The 13,605-nt window shown below is 36.2% G+C and overlaps 1 protein-coding gene across 1 annotated transcript in view; it reads right to left on the bottom strand.

The window, feature by feature from the left end:
- Positions 1–13,605, bottom strand: part of PRUNE2 (prune homolog 2 with BCH domain) — a gene marked incomplete at both ends in the record, with an annotated part of 135,736 nt that overhangs the window by 99,020 nt on the left and 23,111 nt on the right. Inside the window, 3 exons of the mRNA XM_079549004.1 lie at positions 3,190–3,353; positions 4,826–5,028; positions 5,925–6,029. Coding sequence (XP_079405130.1) covers positions 3,190–3,353; positions 4,826–5,028; positions 5,925–6,029 — 472 coding nt within the window. The remainder of the gene's footprint in view (positions 1–3,189; positions 3,354–4,825; positions 5,029–5,924; positions 6,030–13,605) is intronic.

Genomic DNA, 13,605 nt, shown 5'->3' with positions numbered 1-13,605 from the left:
TGCAGTTCTTTCTTACATGTATCCTAGAGATGAGTCAATTAAGAAACATGTGAGTCATTTGAACAACGTACAAGACAGAACAGAAAAAAAATTGGCATCATCCCTAAAATGCCCTAAAAGGGCATTTCTCAACATTAGTCTGGGTGGTCAGGATAACAAACCAGTCTTCTCTACCAAAAGTCAAACTGCCCCAGCAGAGCACAAAGAGACTTCTTCTGTGCAGCTAGTAAACAGCAAAAGCAAGCTCATGTTTAAAAAACTGCTGATGCTTTTTCTGTAAATCTGTCTCTGTTTACACGTTGCAGTCTGTACCTTGTGGCATCCTTCAAAGTTTTATACAAATAAACATAAGGAGGTATTTTTGAGAGTGCAGTGATCCAGAGTACCTGACAATGAGTGCTTAGAAACACATCCTTGCCAGCTGGCTGCCATAAGAAATGTAATGATTCAGCAGTTTAATGGATCTGGAGTTTAGCAACAGCCCCCTTATAAACATCTCCAGGGAAATAAAATAATACAGGCCCAAGACTCTGGCAGGTTCCATAATTCTTTGTTTCTGGCACATATCCAGGGACAGGGCAAGCTCTAACACAAGGCAAATATAGCTATACAACGTTATGACTTTCAAAGCAGGTTCTGTTCAAAGCCTAGTGGTACAATTAACTTATAGCATGTTTGATGAGCAGGCAAAGATAACAGGAAAGCACCCATTAAAAAAAAAAAAAAAATTAATTAAGGCCTTAAATATTAAACTACCTAAAGTAATAATGCTCAGTTTCACATCTTACATCTTATATCTTCCCTCAACTTTTTTCTTTTCAAGTAGGAGAGTAGGCAAAATTTGTTCAAAGTTAAAATATACAAGTTTTGAATATCTGCTCTTGTTATTAAAATCAACAAATTGCTAACAGACTATGACAATGAAACTTGAAAAGGAGACAAAGAATAAAACTGTTACAGCCACTACATGGTATTTACTAAAATATGAGATATTTGTATTATCTTACAAACTTTCTACAAAAGTACTCACTGGAAAACCAGAAAATGAAGGATGAATTCCAGTTCTGACACTCAGAACTGGGATCTACTAGCTCTTCGGTAAAAAAAAAATCCTAATTTTTATCACTTTGATTTCCACATTTTTCCACTGTTTCTGAAATTCCCTCAAAACTGATCCATAAAAAAAAATACAGAGATTTACATTGAAATTAATATAACCACGTGGGAAAAACAGAGAAGCATTCTTTACATTGTTCCTATACCTGTGGAGTATCACCAGAGATTGGGATTATCCTGCTAAACTGAAAGGCACCCAGATTCTACACGTGCATTCCCTAACAACAAGAGTGAAGCTGTCACTCCCATTTCCTGTGCTCACACGTGAGATGAATTTCAAAATCTGTTAAGGTCAAGGGCTTAAACAGAAGACCATCATATGAACAGAAAAACATAAAAACTATGCGAGGTGGGTTATATTTGATCTTTTATTTTTAGATTGATTGTAGCTTGATCTGATATTCACATGCATCTGTATCTAGGAATTATTTTTTCTGCTATCAGAACAATTAATGAGATTCATTGACTTTTCTGAATTTGTATTGAAGGGTTCTTATGTACCAAAAATCTTCTCTATTTTAAAAGAAACAGAATAAGATTTGTGATATTGTTCAACCTTCCATATACTCAAATTGCATTGCTGTCTTGCAAGTAGCAAGACATCAGTCACAAGTACAGCTCTAGTTATTTAGGCTTGGTCAGTCCCTTCTCATACCATGCAAGTGGAGGTATCCAGTGCCCCCACATATCCACTGAGTTCTGCAAATATTCACTACTGAACACTATTGAACACAATAATTAAAATTTACTTACTAATTTTAATGTACCTATACATGTTAGGTACTACATCCCTTAAAAATGAAAACAAACATTTTCAGTGCTTCTTTATTTTAATTTTTATTCAAACTATAGAGCCAAAACATGTGGACACTTATTACCATGTATGACACTTACATATGTTTTTGTTGATAATTCAGAGCACTACTTCCCGACCTTCTACCACCAAACAGGTAGCCTGTGAGATACCCAAAAGCCTTTCATGTTTTCTGCCTCCAGAATCAATTACTATGCTTGATCTTTTGCCTGGATTTCCTGGACAGCTACTCAACCAAAATTTGGAACTTACAAAAAAAAATTTAAAGGAAGGTTTACATGAGCTTGTTAGTGTGGAAGGGCTTTAGAAGTGCAGGTTAAACTCTGCTAGTTAGAAATTCCTCCGTGGAAACATGGAGAAAAAAGAAAAAACAAACAAACAAACAAACAAAAAAAAACTGTAATTTTTTAGAACATACTTGCTATCATAGTAATCAGTGCAATAACAAGTCAAGACTCCATTAGTTTAGTTAGAAAGTGCAGGCTGATTCCATAATCCTCATTAAATATGTCCTTAAAAGGGTATTTAACAGCTGAATGACAATTACATCCTAAAATCTTTATAATTCATTAAGGAATATTAAAATTAAGTACTTAGCTTAAAGGCAGCACTCCTTTCTAACTCCAGCTTTATTTTCTAAGAAAGCACTTTGCTGCAGCAAATCAACTGAACAAACGAATGTAAATGATAGCTATGAAGACAAAAATTGAAAATACTTCGAAGTATGAATTCCCATCCTTTGTACTGTATTGGACAAATGATACTGAAGAAAAGAACATGTAATGCAGATTTGGTTACAGCGTCTTTAAGCAGCAGAAGTTCCGAATCATGCCATTAAAACATCATTGTACAAAAAGGTACCACCATCAGAAGAAACTCTAATATGTAAATATTAGATTCCAACCCATATTGCTGTCCACAGGCAGACAGCGCCAAGCCGCCAGCACTGCACAGCCGCTGGAATTGAAGAACTGCACAGCTCTTCTAGCTACCCAGCTGGTGTGTCGACAGCTCCATTTAATATTCTTGTCTAGTGATACAGCAAAGACCTCTCATGCCTATTTTTAAATGCACATTTTTAATATTCAATATAATGTTACTCTTTAACAAACTCTTTACTCCCTGCTTCTTTTATGAAGCTTCCTGTGGTCTTTAAAGGGATTGTTAACCAAAGAATGGATCACACTCTTTCTGCATGAGCAGATTCAGAAACACTCCATTAAACCTTTCAGTATTTAATATAAAGAGTAATCTCTCACCTCTGAGGAGATAAGCCAGTTGCTGAGTGATTAACTCTGGTGCTTCTTGAAGAATCTCTTTTACTACTAAAGAGGAAGAAGATGCTTCTAACTCCAGGCTGCCATCACACTGCTCATCTGGATTGATGACTTTGACAACAGCTGATTCCAAACTTTTATCCTCACTATCAAGTAAATTTAAAAAATACATTTATTTTTTTCTGTCTAGTTGCTGAGACAACCAAATAAAACATTGCAAAAACTTTTTAAAAATTCTAGATCGTAACATCACTATTATTCAAAATTTGCTATGAAGTCAAAACATGTTACAATCAAGCCCTAGAACAGTAATTTCAGGATGAAGATCCACAATGATTTTATCAGCAAGTATTAAACAGTTAACTGTTCACAGTTCTGTTACCAAAATCTCAAACTTATTAATTTGGGGAAAAAATAGAAAAAAAAAAAACATTTCTACAAGTAAGGAAAATTTCATCATTCATAAAAGAGAGACTTGGAATTTCCCCATTGAATGTTTCAGCAACTTACAAAAGATGTTTATTTTGCATTAAAACACTTTCTGTTTCTGCTTCCAGTAGTACCAACAGAGCCAAAGTACATTCTACAATATCAAATACTAGTCATAATTCCTTAGAAGGAAGAAAAAGGAGTAGACAATAATAAATGAAAAGCAAATCTTACGGATATTTTTTCTTTGAAAAAATTGTACTGAATTGTCAGCAGTCGTCAGAGTATCAACAGCAATGAGGTTTAGACATTTCTTATTTTAGATTTTCTCTACTTTTGTTTTAATCTCAGAGTAGGATGAAGCTGTTTTGTTTTTTCTTCCCAAGGCTGCATAGTTGAATCTATAGCATAGGTAGAATGTTATTTATCTTAAATGAAGTACTAAGAGCTGGAAGAAAACAGTGCTCTTCACCCTTGACAAGAGAGGCAGACCACTATAAAGAAGCTCCCTGTGTTCACCATTGGCTTATAAACTTTCCTGCTTAAGGTGTACGGGCTCCCATACAGCAACTCAGCCTCTGGCATGGGAGACATTTTGAGAAAAATGCCGTGGTCTGTAAGGATTTCAGTAGTCTAGCAGCCAAGCAAAAATCATAGATGATATAAAAGCAGAATATGAGCTGTTGCTAGGTACATTTACAACAATTTCTATTCAACATTAGTTTTATTTAAAGCCAGTGTTGCCTCTGATGTAAACATCTCAAATTTCTGTTTTTCTTTAGGAGAACCTTAACAGCACATACACTTCCAATTGTGGCCACCTCCAAAACAAGAAGAGAGCTTTAATTTCTTTAGTGAAAACTAACTAAGAAGCAGGAAAAGAAAGGTATTGTGTTTACTGGTTATAAGAAAGGCCATTTAAAGTATCTACTCCAAGCAATGCGAAAATACAAGTTGTCTTAGAAATGATCCAAAATAATGGAACAATTATTACTTTGGTGTATGTATTAAGCATAATCACAGAAATAATGAGAGAAAACATATTTTAACTTCCTTTTTTTTGTTGTTTCTTTTTTTTGCTGTGCTAATCAATCAAGCAATATCAATCTGAATTCAGAAAAAACATAAAATACAATTTTTAAAATAGGTCAAACCTGTAAGCCATTTTCTTATATAAAAGATGCAATACCTTGTCAGCATGTGGCTGTTTGTAAGCGTTAAAGACAACTTCCCTTCAGCATTCAGCTGATGTAAATTGATTTCATCTCGGAAGATATGGAATGACTCCGGGATATTCAGCTCCTCCAATATAAACCTTGTCTCTGTGAAGAAGCTGAAGTCTCTTCTTGGTATGTTTAGGACTGGTAGGCAAAGAACATCAGGAGGACTGACCTGTAATGCACATGCGTAATTATGAGAGTTGCAAGAAATAAGGCTTGATTTATATTAGTCATATTTTACCAGACTGAGCAATTAGAAAGTTTGGATTTTCTGTCAAATTTTTGTCCTTTTACTTCATTCTTTATGAACCACTTTCTGCTCTTTTTATTTGTTTCTGTCTGTGTGCTCCTCGTGCAGAATTGTTGCAAAATGAGGAAGAAGAAAAAATGGTCTATTAACTTCTGAAAATCTTAATTAAGTTTTTCAGGAAAATATGATGCTTTCTTCAAAATTCTGTAAATGCAAATAGACAATATTTTAATTCATGGAAACCCTCTTTAAAAAGCCCTGATAGTCTTAGTCAAACTCTGCCTCCCAAACTTGACTAATTTTGCATTTCTGACACTGGATTGGGATGAAGAGCCAGAAATATTTACATTTAGACTAATTATTTTGCCATCTAAATAAACTCCCGATTGTATGGAAGTCAGCAAAATAACATCCACTTCTATAGAGCACACAAGTCATTCCATTCATCTGAAGCTTATTACAAAAAGTGGAGAATATTCTTTGAATGCAATTGTTAAGACATCAAATTCTTCAGTTCATGGTCTTTCTTTTACAGTATGCATACACAGCACTAAGCACAACAGGATCACAAGCAGAATGGACCTCCAATTGCAATCTCTGAAACGAAAACTAAAAGAGAGGTATGATCCATCCAGGATCGTATGAATCAACAACTTAAGTAAAGCAGTCACTTAAAGATCCGTAATTTATACTGCAGGTTTGTTTATGCAATCACTTCTAAAACAGAGGTTTTTATTGGATGTCTTAACTGACTTAACAGCAAGATGTCAGTAATAACTTGTAAGAAAAAAAACTCTCTCTTGTTTTTTTTTCTTTACCTTGTCTAGAAAGTAGGCATAGGCCACAGCAGAAATAAGAGAGTCCAAATCACAGGATTTACTTCCAAGAACAACATGTACTTTCTCCAGATGTTTGCTCCGGCTCTGTAACACATTAGAAGACAACTGTCATGAGTGACAATGAAAACAAAAACAAATCCCAGTCACCACGAATCTTCAGAAGACACTCCAAATATCCAGGTACTGTCCTTAGTTGCAACACCTTTTTTTCAGTTTGTTCAAAGAAATTTGGGTTGCATAAAAGATGCAGTTCAGAATGCAAGGAGTAACCTGATGGGGCTCCCTTTAGCAGCAAAGCAACATACAAGCAGTTTCATGTATACATGGAAAAAGACCTCAAGAACAGATCTCATAAGAAAAGCAATCACAAAGAGTGTGGAAATACACACAGAAAATTATACACACATAGTTCTACTTTTCTTTCTTTGGCTGAAATCAGTAAACAGACAAAGCAACAACCCTTCATCCAGCTCTTCAGAAGCTGGAAACACCAACTGATGTACCGACAAGTTTGAGCTTTCCTCACTGTCAACAGGGAGTCTGTTCTCCATTTGATCAAATTATAGCCTTCCAAACCCTGGGAAAAGAAAGCACAGACCAACTGCATGATAGGAAAATATTACAGAGTGTCTTCTTTATAACACAAACACACACATAAAAACATAAGATGATGTTCTTTCCCTTGAGTACATTATTAAAGCTAGGCTAGCTCCATGGAAACATTCCAGTTTTGTTGTTGTTGTTTTAATGAGTTACACTTCATAATTTGAGAAATCTATCTGACTGACACTAAGATAAACAGCTCAGAAACAAATACATGAAATCAAACATGTTGTTCTCGTGGTGTAAAGGTGGATGTACTTTTTGTTATTTTGAATTAGAATTTTTCACTATCTAGTTAAATTTAATCTTTCCACAGAAAGATATAATTAGTATACTATTCTCAATAATTATAGCTATGCAGTATGTTAAAACTAATTTTTTTTCTCTCTGTGTCTAGTCTTTCTTCTGTATAAATCTAAGGAAGAAGCTGTTCTCTTTCCATTATATGGAACGCAGCCATGAAGATATCTCTGGGTAATTAAACGAGGACAACTACTCTCTACTTCCTTAGCAGTGGGAAAATTTTAACTATTTAAGACAGATAACTTTCTTAAGTGTACAGAAAATGGAACAGATATGTTCATTTAAACTGTATGTCTTCATTAGCAGTAAACCCTCTTTACTTCTACTTTTTTCTTTCCTTCTTTTAATACAGTCTTTTTTGCTGTATGATTCTTGTCAGCACACATTTTTGACTAATTAATGAAGAATGAAAAAAGTTCACGAGTTCATACATTGCTTTTTTTTTTATTCAGGGTCTACAAATCTTTTTTCTCCAGGCTCTTCAAAACCGCATAGCAAACAACATTACACAGACAAAGTAGGAAACTGAGTGTACTGAGAAATTGATTATTCAAACTATGGAGTCACTCATCTCTAAGTGCAAACAATATAAAAAAACAGCTTATCTGATATCATTCTGTATGTACATATTCTCTATCTATAAACTACTTGCTTCCTTTTTCTCATACTACATGAAACGCTATCTCACATAGAACTAGCGGGGATATTCAACAGAAATCTGAGTTCCGGTGATGAGTGTCAGACCCATTCATCAACCATATTTTTTTCCAAAAACAATGGTAATTAGAAATTTTTGGTCACAGAATCACAGAATGGCCAGGGTTGAAAGGAACCTCAAGGATCATGAATCTCCAATCCCCTGCCACATGCAGGGCCACTGACCTCCACATTTAATGCTAGACCAGGCTGCCCAGGGCCCCATCCAACCTGGCCTTGAACACCTCCAAGGACGGGGCATCCACAACCTCTCTGGGCAGCCTGTTCCAGAACCTCACCACTCTCTGGGTAAAGAATTTCCCCCTGATGTCCGACCTAAGTCTTCCCTCCCTCGACTTAAAACCATTTCCCCTCGTCCTACACATATCAACCCTTTCAAAGAGTTGATTCCCCTCCCCCCATCTTATGAATTTGCTTTGTAGCACACACAATCTTCACACTTATTTGTACAACTCCAATGTTCAAAACTACTTTGTTGTAGAGCTACACTGCAGTCTTCAAATCAGTAGAAATTGTGTGAGGAGTACCACCAAAGACAGAAGAATCACTTCGTCTTCAAAATTACATAAAGAAGCTCTCACATTAAATATATATATATATGTATATTTTAAAAAGCATATTTCACTCAGTTGTGTGAGCTATCACATCTTTTCTCCTAACTCTTATTCAGAATGGGGATAAAATAGTTACAAGAAAATTAAGGAATTCCCAGACCAAAAATTTATGAACCCTACACTTTTGAAGAAATAAGAAAAGCACTACTCTAAAGAGTAAATTACAAAGAGAATACAGTAGAGCAATAAATCTCAGGAGACCATCTCTTCTTCAGTATCCAAAGAGGTCAACTAGCTACCCACTAACTGATTTTTTATTTTTGAATTCTACCACACAGATATTTCATCAACACAAACAAATGAGAAAAGACTGTGGAAGTACTGGCATTTCCTCAATCTGTCCTCAAGAGCTTAATAACAAATCTGAGATAGAGCTTAATGGCTGGGTTCTTTTGTTACAGCAGCACAAAGATACACAGCAAGAGGGTGCATTTTTCTGTTAAGGTTGTTAACATACTTCATTTCTGAATCACAGCTGGCTTCTTCTAGAGAATTTCTGCCTACAGCACTCAGCTATGCAGTAGAGGCAACTGAGAGGCTACTTCCAACGTTTTCTCAAAGAAAAGGGAACAGAAAACAACTTTCTGAAGGTGTCCTGTTGCACACAGCCTTTCCCAGGCCGCTCCAGAGAGGATACGTTTTCATGCGTGACAGTCAGTTCTTTTAATGACAGTACCTCTCCCTGAGTAAGAAGCTGTTCATTTGCACAAAGCTACCATACTTCACACTCTAATCTCTCATTTGTGGCACTTGGCAAAGTTTTTTTTTAGTTTTTGTTTCTCTGGGCTTCTTTCGCAATGAGATTTTTCTAATAGAATAGAACAGTTATTCTGTTAACAGTAAAATACAAAACTAAGTTTGTAAGTTGTTTTAAACTAAATAGAGAAGAAAAATCCTTTCTCTATTTCTTAAACTATCCCACATTACTGATAATATTTACATACATTTATATATCTATATTTACTTAACAGAATTTTATTTCTAGATAGTTTCTCTTTTTCATGCTTTAAAGCAATGCTACTATTGCAAAGATGATGGTTTTCTTTGAATATGGTTGGTTTACTGTCCTGTTATGCCACTGGGTAATAGGCAAGAGAAGTCTCAGAGCAAAACACAACACATGCAAGGGCGAAGGACATCCATGGGGAAGCACATAGACAGGTGCATGTCCTCCCTAATCCCTGTCAGCACATTAATACAGAATTACTTACTTTCTCATTCTCCAGTGACTGCCACTAAAATAATTCAGTGATAGATAAAAATCACACTTGTACAATCTATTCACATGGACAACTCCAAATGTCTTTACTACCTGAAATCGGTATTCATCCAATGCCAGAATCACAGGTGATATTTTCATATTCAGTGAGATTACTCAAACAGCTAGACAGAATTTTCACCATTCTATTTTAACATAAGAAACACTTTTGTACCAATAGCACAGATACTTTATCAAAAGCCAAGTGATGACTGGTGTTATGCCTGAGCAGAATTAATACTGTTTCTGTTTTAGCATGTGTTGGAGAGATAGCTTCAGATCTGTGCATTAGGTAAAAGACCAACTCTGCCAAACTGTAAGTCAGCACAATTGGGTGCTTTCCATCACTTCTGCACATAGGTCAATGGAAACAACTTTTTAAAACCTTAATCTGATTTCAGCCTCTTAGAAGTTGTAAAAGTCAGTATTCACAGCAAGACCATCCTCAGCTTGTCATTACTGGCAAAAAAGCACCATCATCCATGAGTGAAACAAATTAGGAGCTGGTCTTTCAGAACAACCAGGTCTTGCCATAACACTGCTTACTACAATTTCTAAAGACATTAAAACTAGCATAAAGGAAGGTACTCATAGAACTCAGGCTGTAAGAAATAATTGAAGACATTGCTAGAAAACTGTTTTCATATTGATTAAAATAAGGTCAGCGTAACTCAAAACAACATTTTTTTCCATCTCCCAGGGCTTAAATATGAAATTACCTAAAATAATATAAATAGAATACTACATAAAACAATTCTTCCCTGAGACATATTGCCTTTTCTGATCTCTGCTCTTCTTTTCCCTAAGCATAATTTTATTCTCCTCCTCCTCTCACAAGTCCAAGATATTTAACTTCACCATCATTTCCTCTCTCCACATGCAACTCCCTGAATCACTTTTTAATATCCTAGCACAACATATAATTAATAACCTTCCAGAAAATATATTCTCCGTAAAAGTAACAGTAAAGCACTCTACGAGCCTCAAAGACTGCTTTCTCTTCTGTCAGACCAAACTAGTTTGCATATTCTATTGCTCATCAAGTAACTACTAACACAGGCACATGGATGTGAGGCTTCCTCATCCTTGACTGCAAAACTTCTGATCTATCCTGCCAAGCAAAGGTCTCAGCAGAGAAGCCCAGAGTGAGGCAGGAGAAGTTTGACATTCACGAACTCTGTGATGTTGAGCTGCAGCAGGACTGTAAGAAGTTATTAACTCCTGCAGGAACCACAGATAACTTTCAGAGGATCTGTGACTTCTCAGTCTAAGAAGCCAAACATTTTAAAGGTTGCTGATGATGAAACCAGAACTCATAGATTAAGCAATAGAGGACACCATCAATCTCTCTTACTGTTGACGGGTTTTTGTTCAGCTTGATTAATTGTAAACTGTAAAGTGCATAAACACTCAATGTCTGAGATAAAATGAATTAAGGAAATAACATGCCATTCTCAGAGGGCATCAGTCAGGATAACTCAGTCCTGATCAGACCTGTACAGATCAATACTCAATCAATGCTCACAAAATCTGATTTATAAGCATTTAGATACTTCTGTGGTGAAAAATATATTTTGTTGGGCCTTAGCTGCATCAAACAGCTGACTCATTCAAAAGTACCGCATATACTGGTTTACAAAAGCTTTGGCTAGGATATATTGATACAGTGATTCATCAAATTATACTAACTCAGTCAAAGAAAACATTCTTTTCCTTTTTTCTTCTGTTAAAATAGAAGGTGAAATGATCTTGAATGATAGGAAATCCTGAACATTTTTTCTGGTATATATATAAAGCAGGAACCTCTGCTTGGTCAAGTAAAAAAAAAATAATGCTTATTTCCCCTCCTGTTCATACACACACATGTACCCAGAAACACACAGTTTTGCTTTCTGACAACTATTTTCTTTTTGCTTCAAGTCTCACCGGATCTTCTATCCTTCACCTGCAATGAGATCAGAGCATTTTGCTGCATAGGCTGATGGTGCATTACTTGTCAAGGATAGTATTTCTTTCAAGAAAGAAGCTCAACAGAAGCATATTAATAAAGAAGAAGCTGCACAGTCACATGCTAATACAGTGCCAGACACAACTCTGAAAGCTGCTCCAAGCTTGTAGCTGAAGCATTAAAATCACTGTTAAGCAAATGTGCTCAGTTTTCATGCAGACACGTGAGGAAAAGCCTGGTAATCTGTAGCAATACTTAACTGAGATTTGGAGACTTTTACTCAGACAAGAGGATTTTTGTACTATTCTGTAACTTTGAGATTGAGCCTCCTACCCAGATCTACAATTTTTCTAGTCATTTCAGAGTATATACTACATTTGCCTCATAATATCAGCCACTGTTATATCTCCATCAGTCTGAGGGTTTTTAAGTTATTATCCTTCTCTGTTGTCAAACAAGTGGTTTGTAGCCAAGGCAAAATTAATTTAATATTTTATGCCAAGTTCGACTTACTTTAATATTTCATAAGTCTCTTCACTAGAAAGCTTTATACTGACCTGAAAAAAGTCATCCCACTAAGTATTCTGTTTTATCTTATTTTGAGGATAGAACATTACATTTATCATATACAGTATACAATATATATATTGTCCCTTACTGTAATGGTTATAAAAATGTAGTTATATAACTGATTCTTCCCAAGGGAATATATTTTAAAAGAGAAAATTTCAAGTGTGCCATATTTTGATCTTTATTTGCTTGATCTGTATTAAACAAAATAGCTTTTACAAGAAACATCAATGCCACTGGCAGAATATAATATGATATAATAAAAGGGCAGTTGTCTAGATCCAGACTTTCTGCTTTCGTGTGGCAGATACTGACTTACAGAAATAAGTGAAAGTGCCTTAAAAATTCAAAGTAACTCTCAGGAAAGAACGGACAGGCATAAAATATCGCTGTTTTTTCTGAATTTTGTACTAAATATTCATATGGAATAAGATCTGTAAAAGATGATGAAAAACAATTATTAACCTATGACAGAGACAAGCAAAAGGTCTCAGACCTTAGCTGTTGTGCATCTGCAACTTACCTGGAGCCTATTTGATATATATATATTTCACCAGGTTTTACCTGCATTTGTTTCTCTTATGGTGACTGCACCAAACGCATAACTTGAACATAACCAAGCATTACTGGACTTTAAAGTTAATACTTTAAAAGCTGTATTTAAGAGTTGAGAGCTTTGTAGAAAGACTTTTATTTAAAAATAAAGAATAAAAATGCTGTTTCCTAGAATTAAATTCTTCCACTGCAGCATGCTAAATCCTTGAAAATTTATAATGGACATGAGGGTAGGCTAACTACTCAGCATGCTTGCTGAAAGAGGAAATTCTCATCCTAGATCATTCTAGGAACTTTCTTTTCCAGTCATTTTTAATCAAGAAGTGCAACAGGCGTATTGCTGCTGAGAATTCAGATTCAATACTGCTGCATTACTAACAAGCTCTGATTTGGCATTCTGCAGATAAACAAACTTCGGACAGTAAAAGAAATAATTCCTACCAATGAAAAATTTCTAACATCTTCTCATTTTGAATTGATTTTACAGAGTACGTCCGCATGGAAGTCTGCTCTGTTTTGAAACATCTGCTAATTTATTTACCACATACATTCATTCACATCATAGAATCACACAACATCCCAAGGTGGAAGGGATCCACCAGCATCACTGAGTCCAACCCCTGGCTCCACACAGGAACAATGAAAAATCAAACTCTGTGTTTGACAGCATTGTCCAAATGCTTCCTGAACTTTCAGGTCGTGATTCCCATGGGCAGCCCGTTCCATGCCCACCGCCTTGAAGCAAAGAACCCATCCCAACCCCCAGCTGCCCTCCCCTCACACAGCTCCATGCCGTTCCCTCGGCCCTGCCGCTGTCACACAGAGCAGAGCTCAGCGCTGCCCCTCCGCTCCCTGCGAGGAGCTGCAGCCGCCATCAGGCCTGCCCTCAGCCTGCCCTGCTATGGGCTGAACGCACCCAGGGACCTCAGCTGCTCCTCACACACCTTTTCTCCAGACCCTGCATTATCTCTGTAGCACTCCTTTAATGCTCTGTAATGGTTTTACGTTCCTATTACATCGTGAAGCCCGGTGCTGCACCCAGTGCTGTAGGTGAGGCCGCCCAGCACAGAGCAGAGCAGACAGCCCCTCCCC

The sequence above is a fragment of the Tetrao urogallus genome, assembly GCF_951394365.1.
Source record: "Tetrao urogallus genome assembly, chromosome: Z".
Taxonomy (NCBI): domain Eukaryota; kingdom Metazoa; phylum Chordata; class Aves; order Galliformes; family Phasianidae; genus Tetrao; species Tetrao urogallus.
The sequence above is the reverse complement of the archived record's forward strand: the minus strand, read 5'-3'. Positions and strand labels throughout refer to the sequence as shown.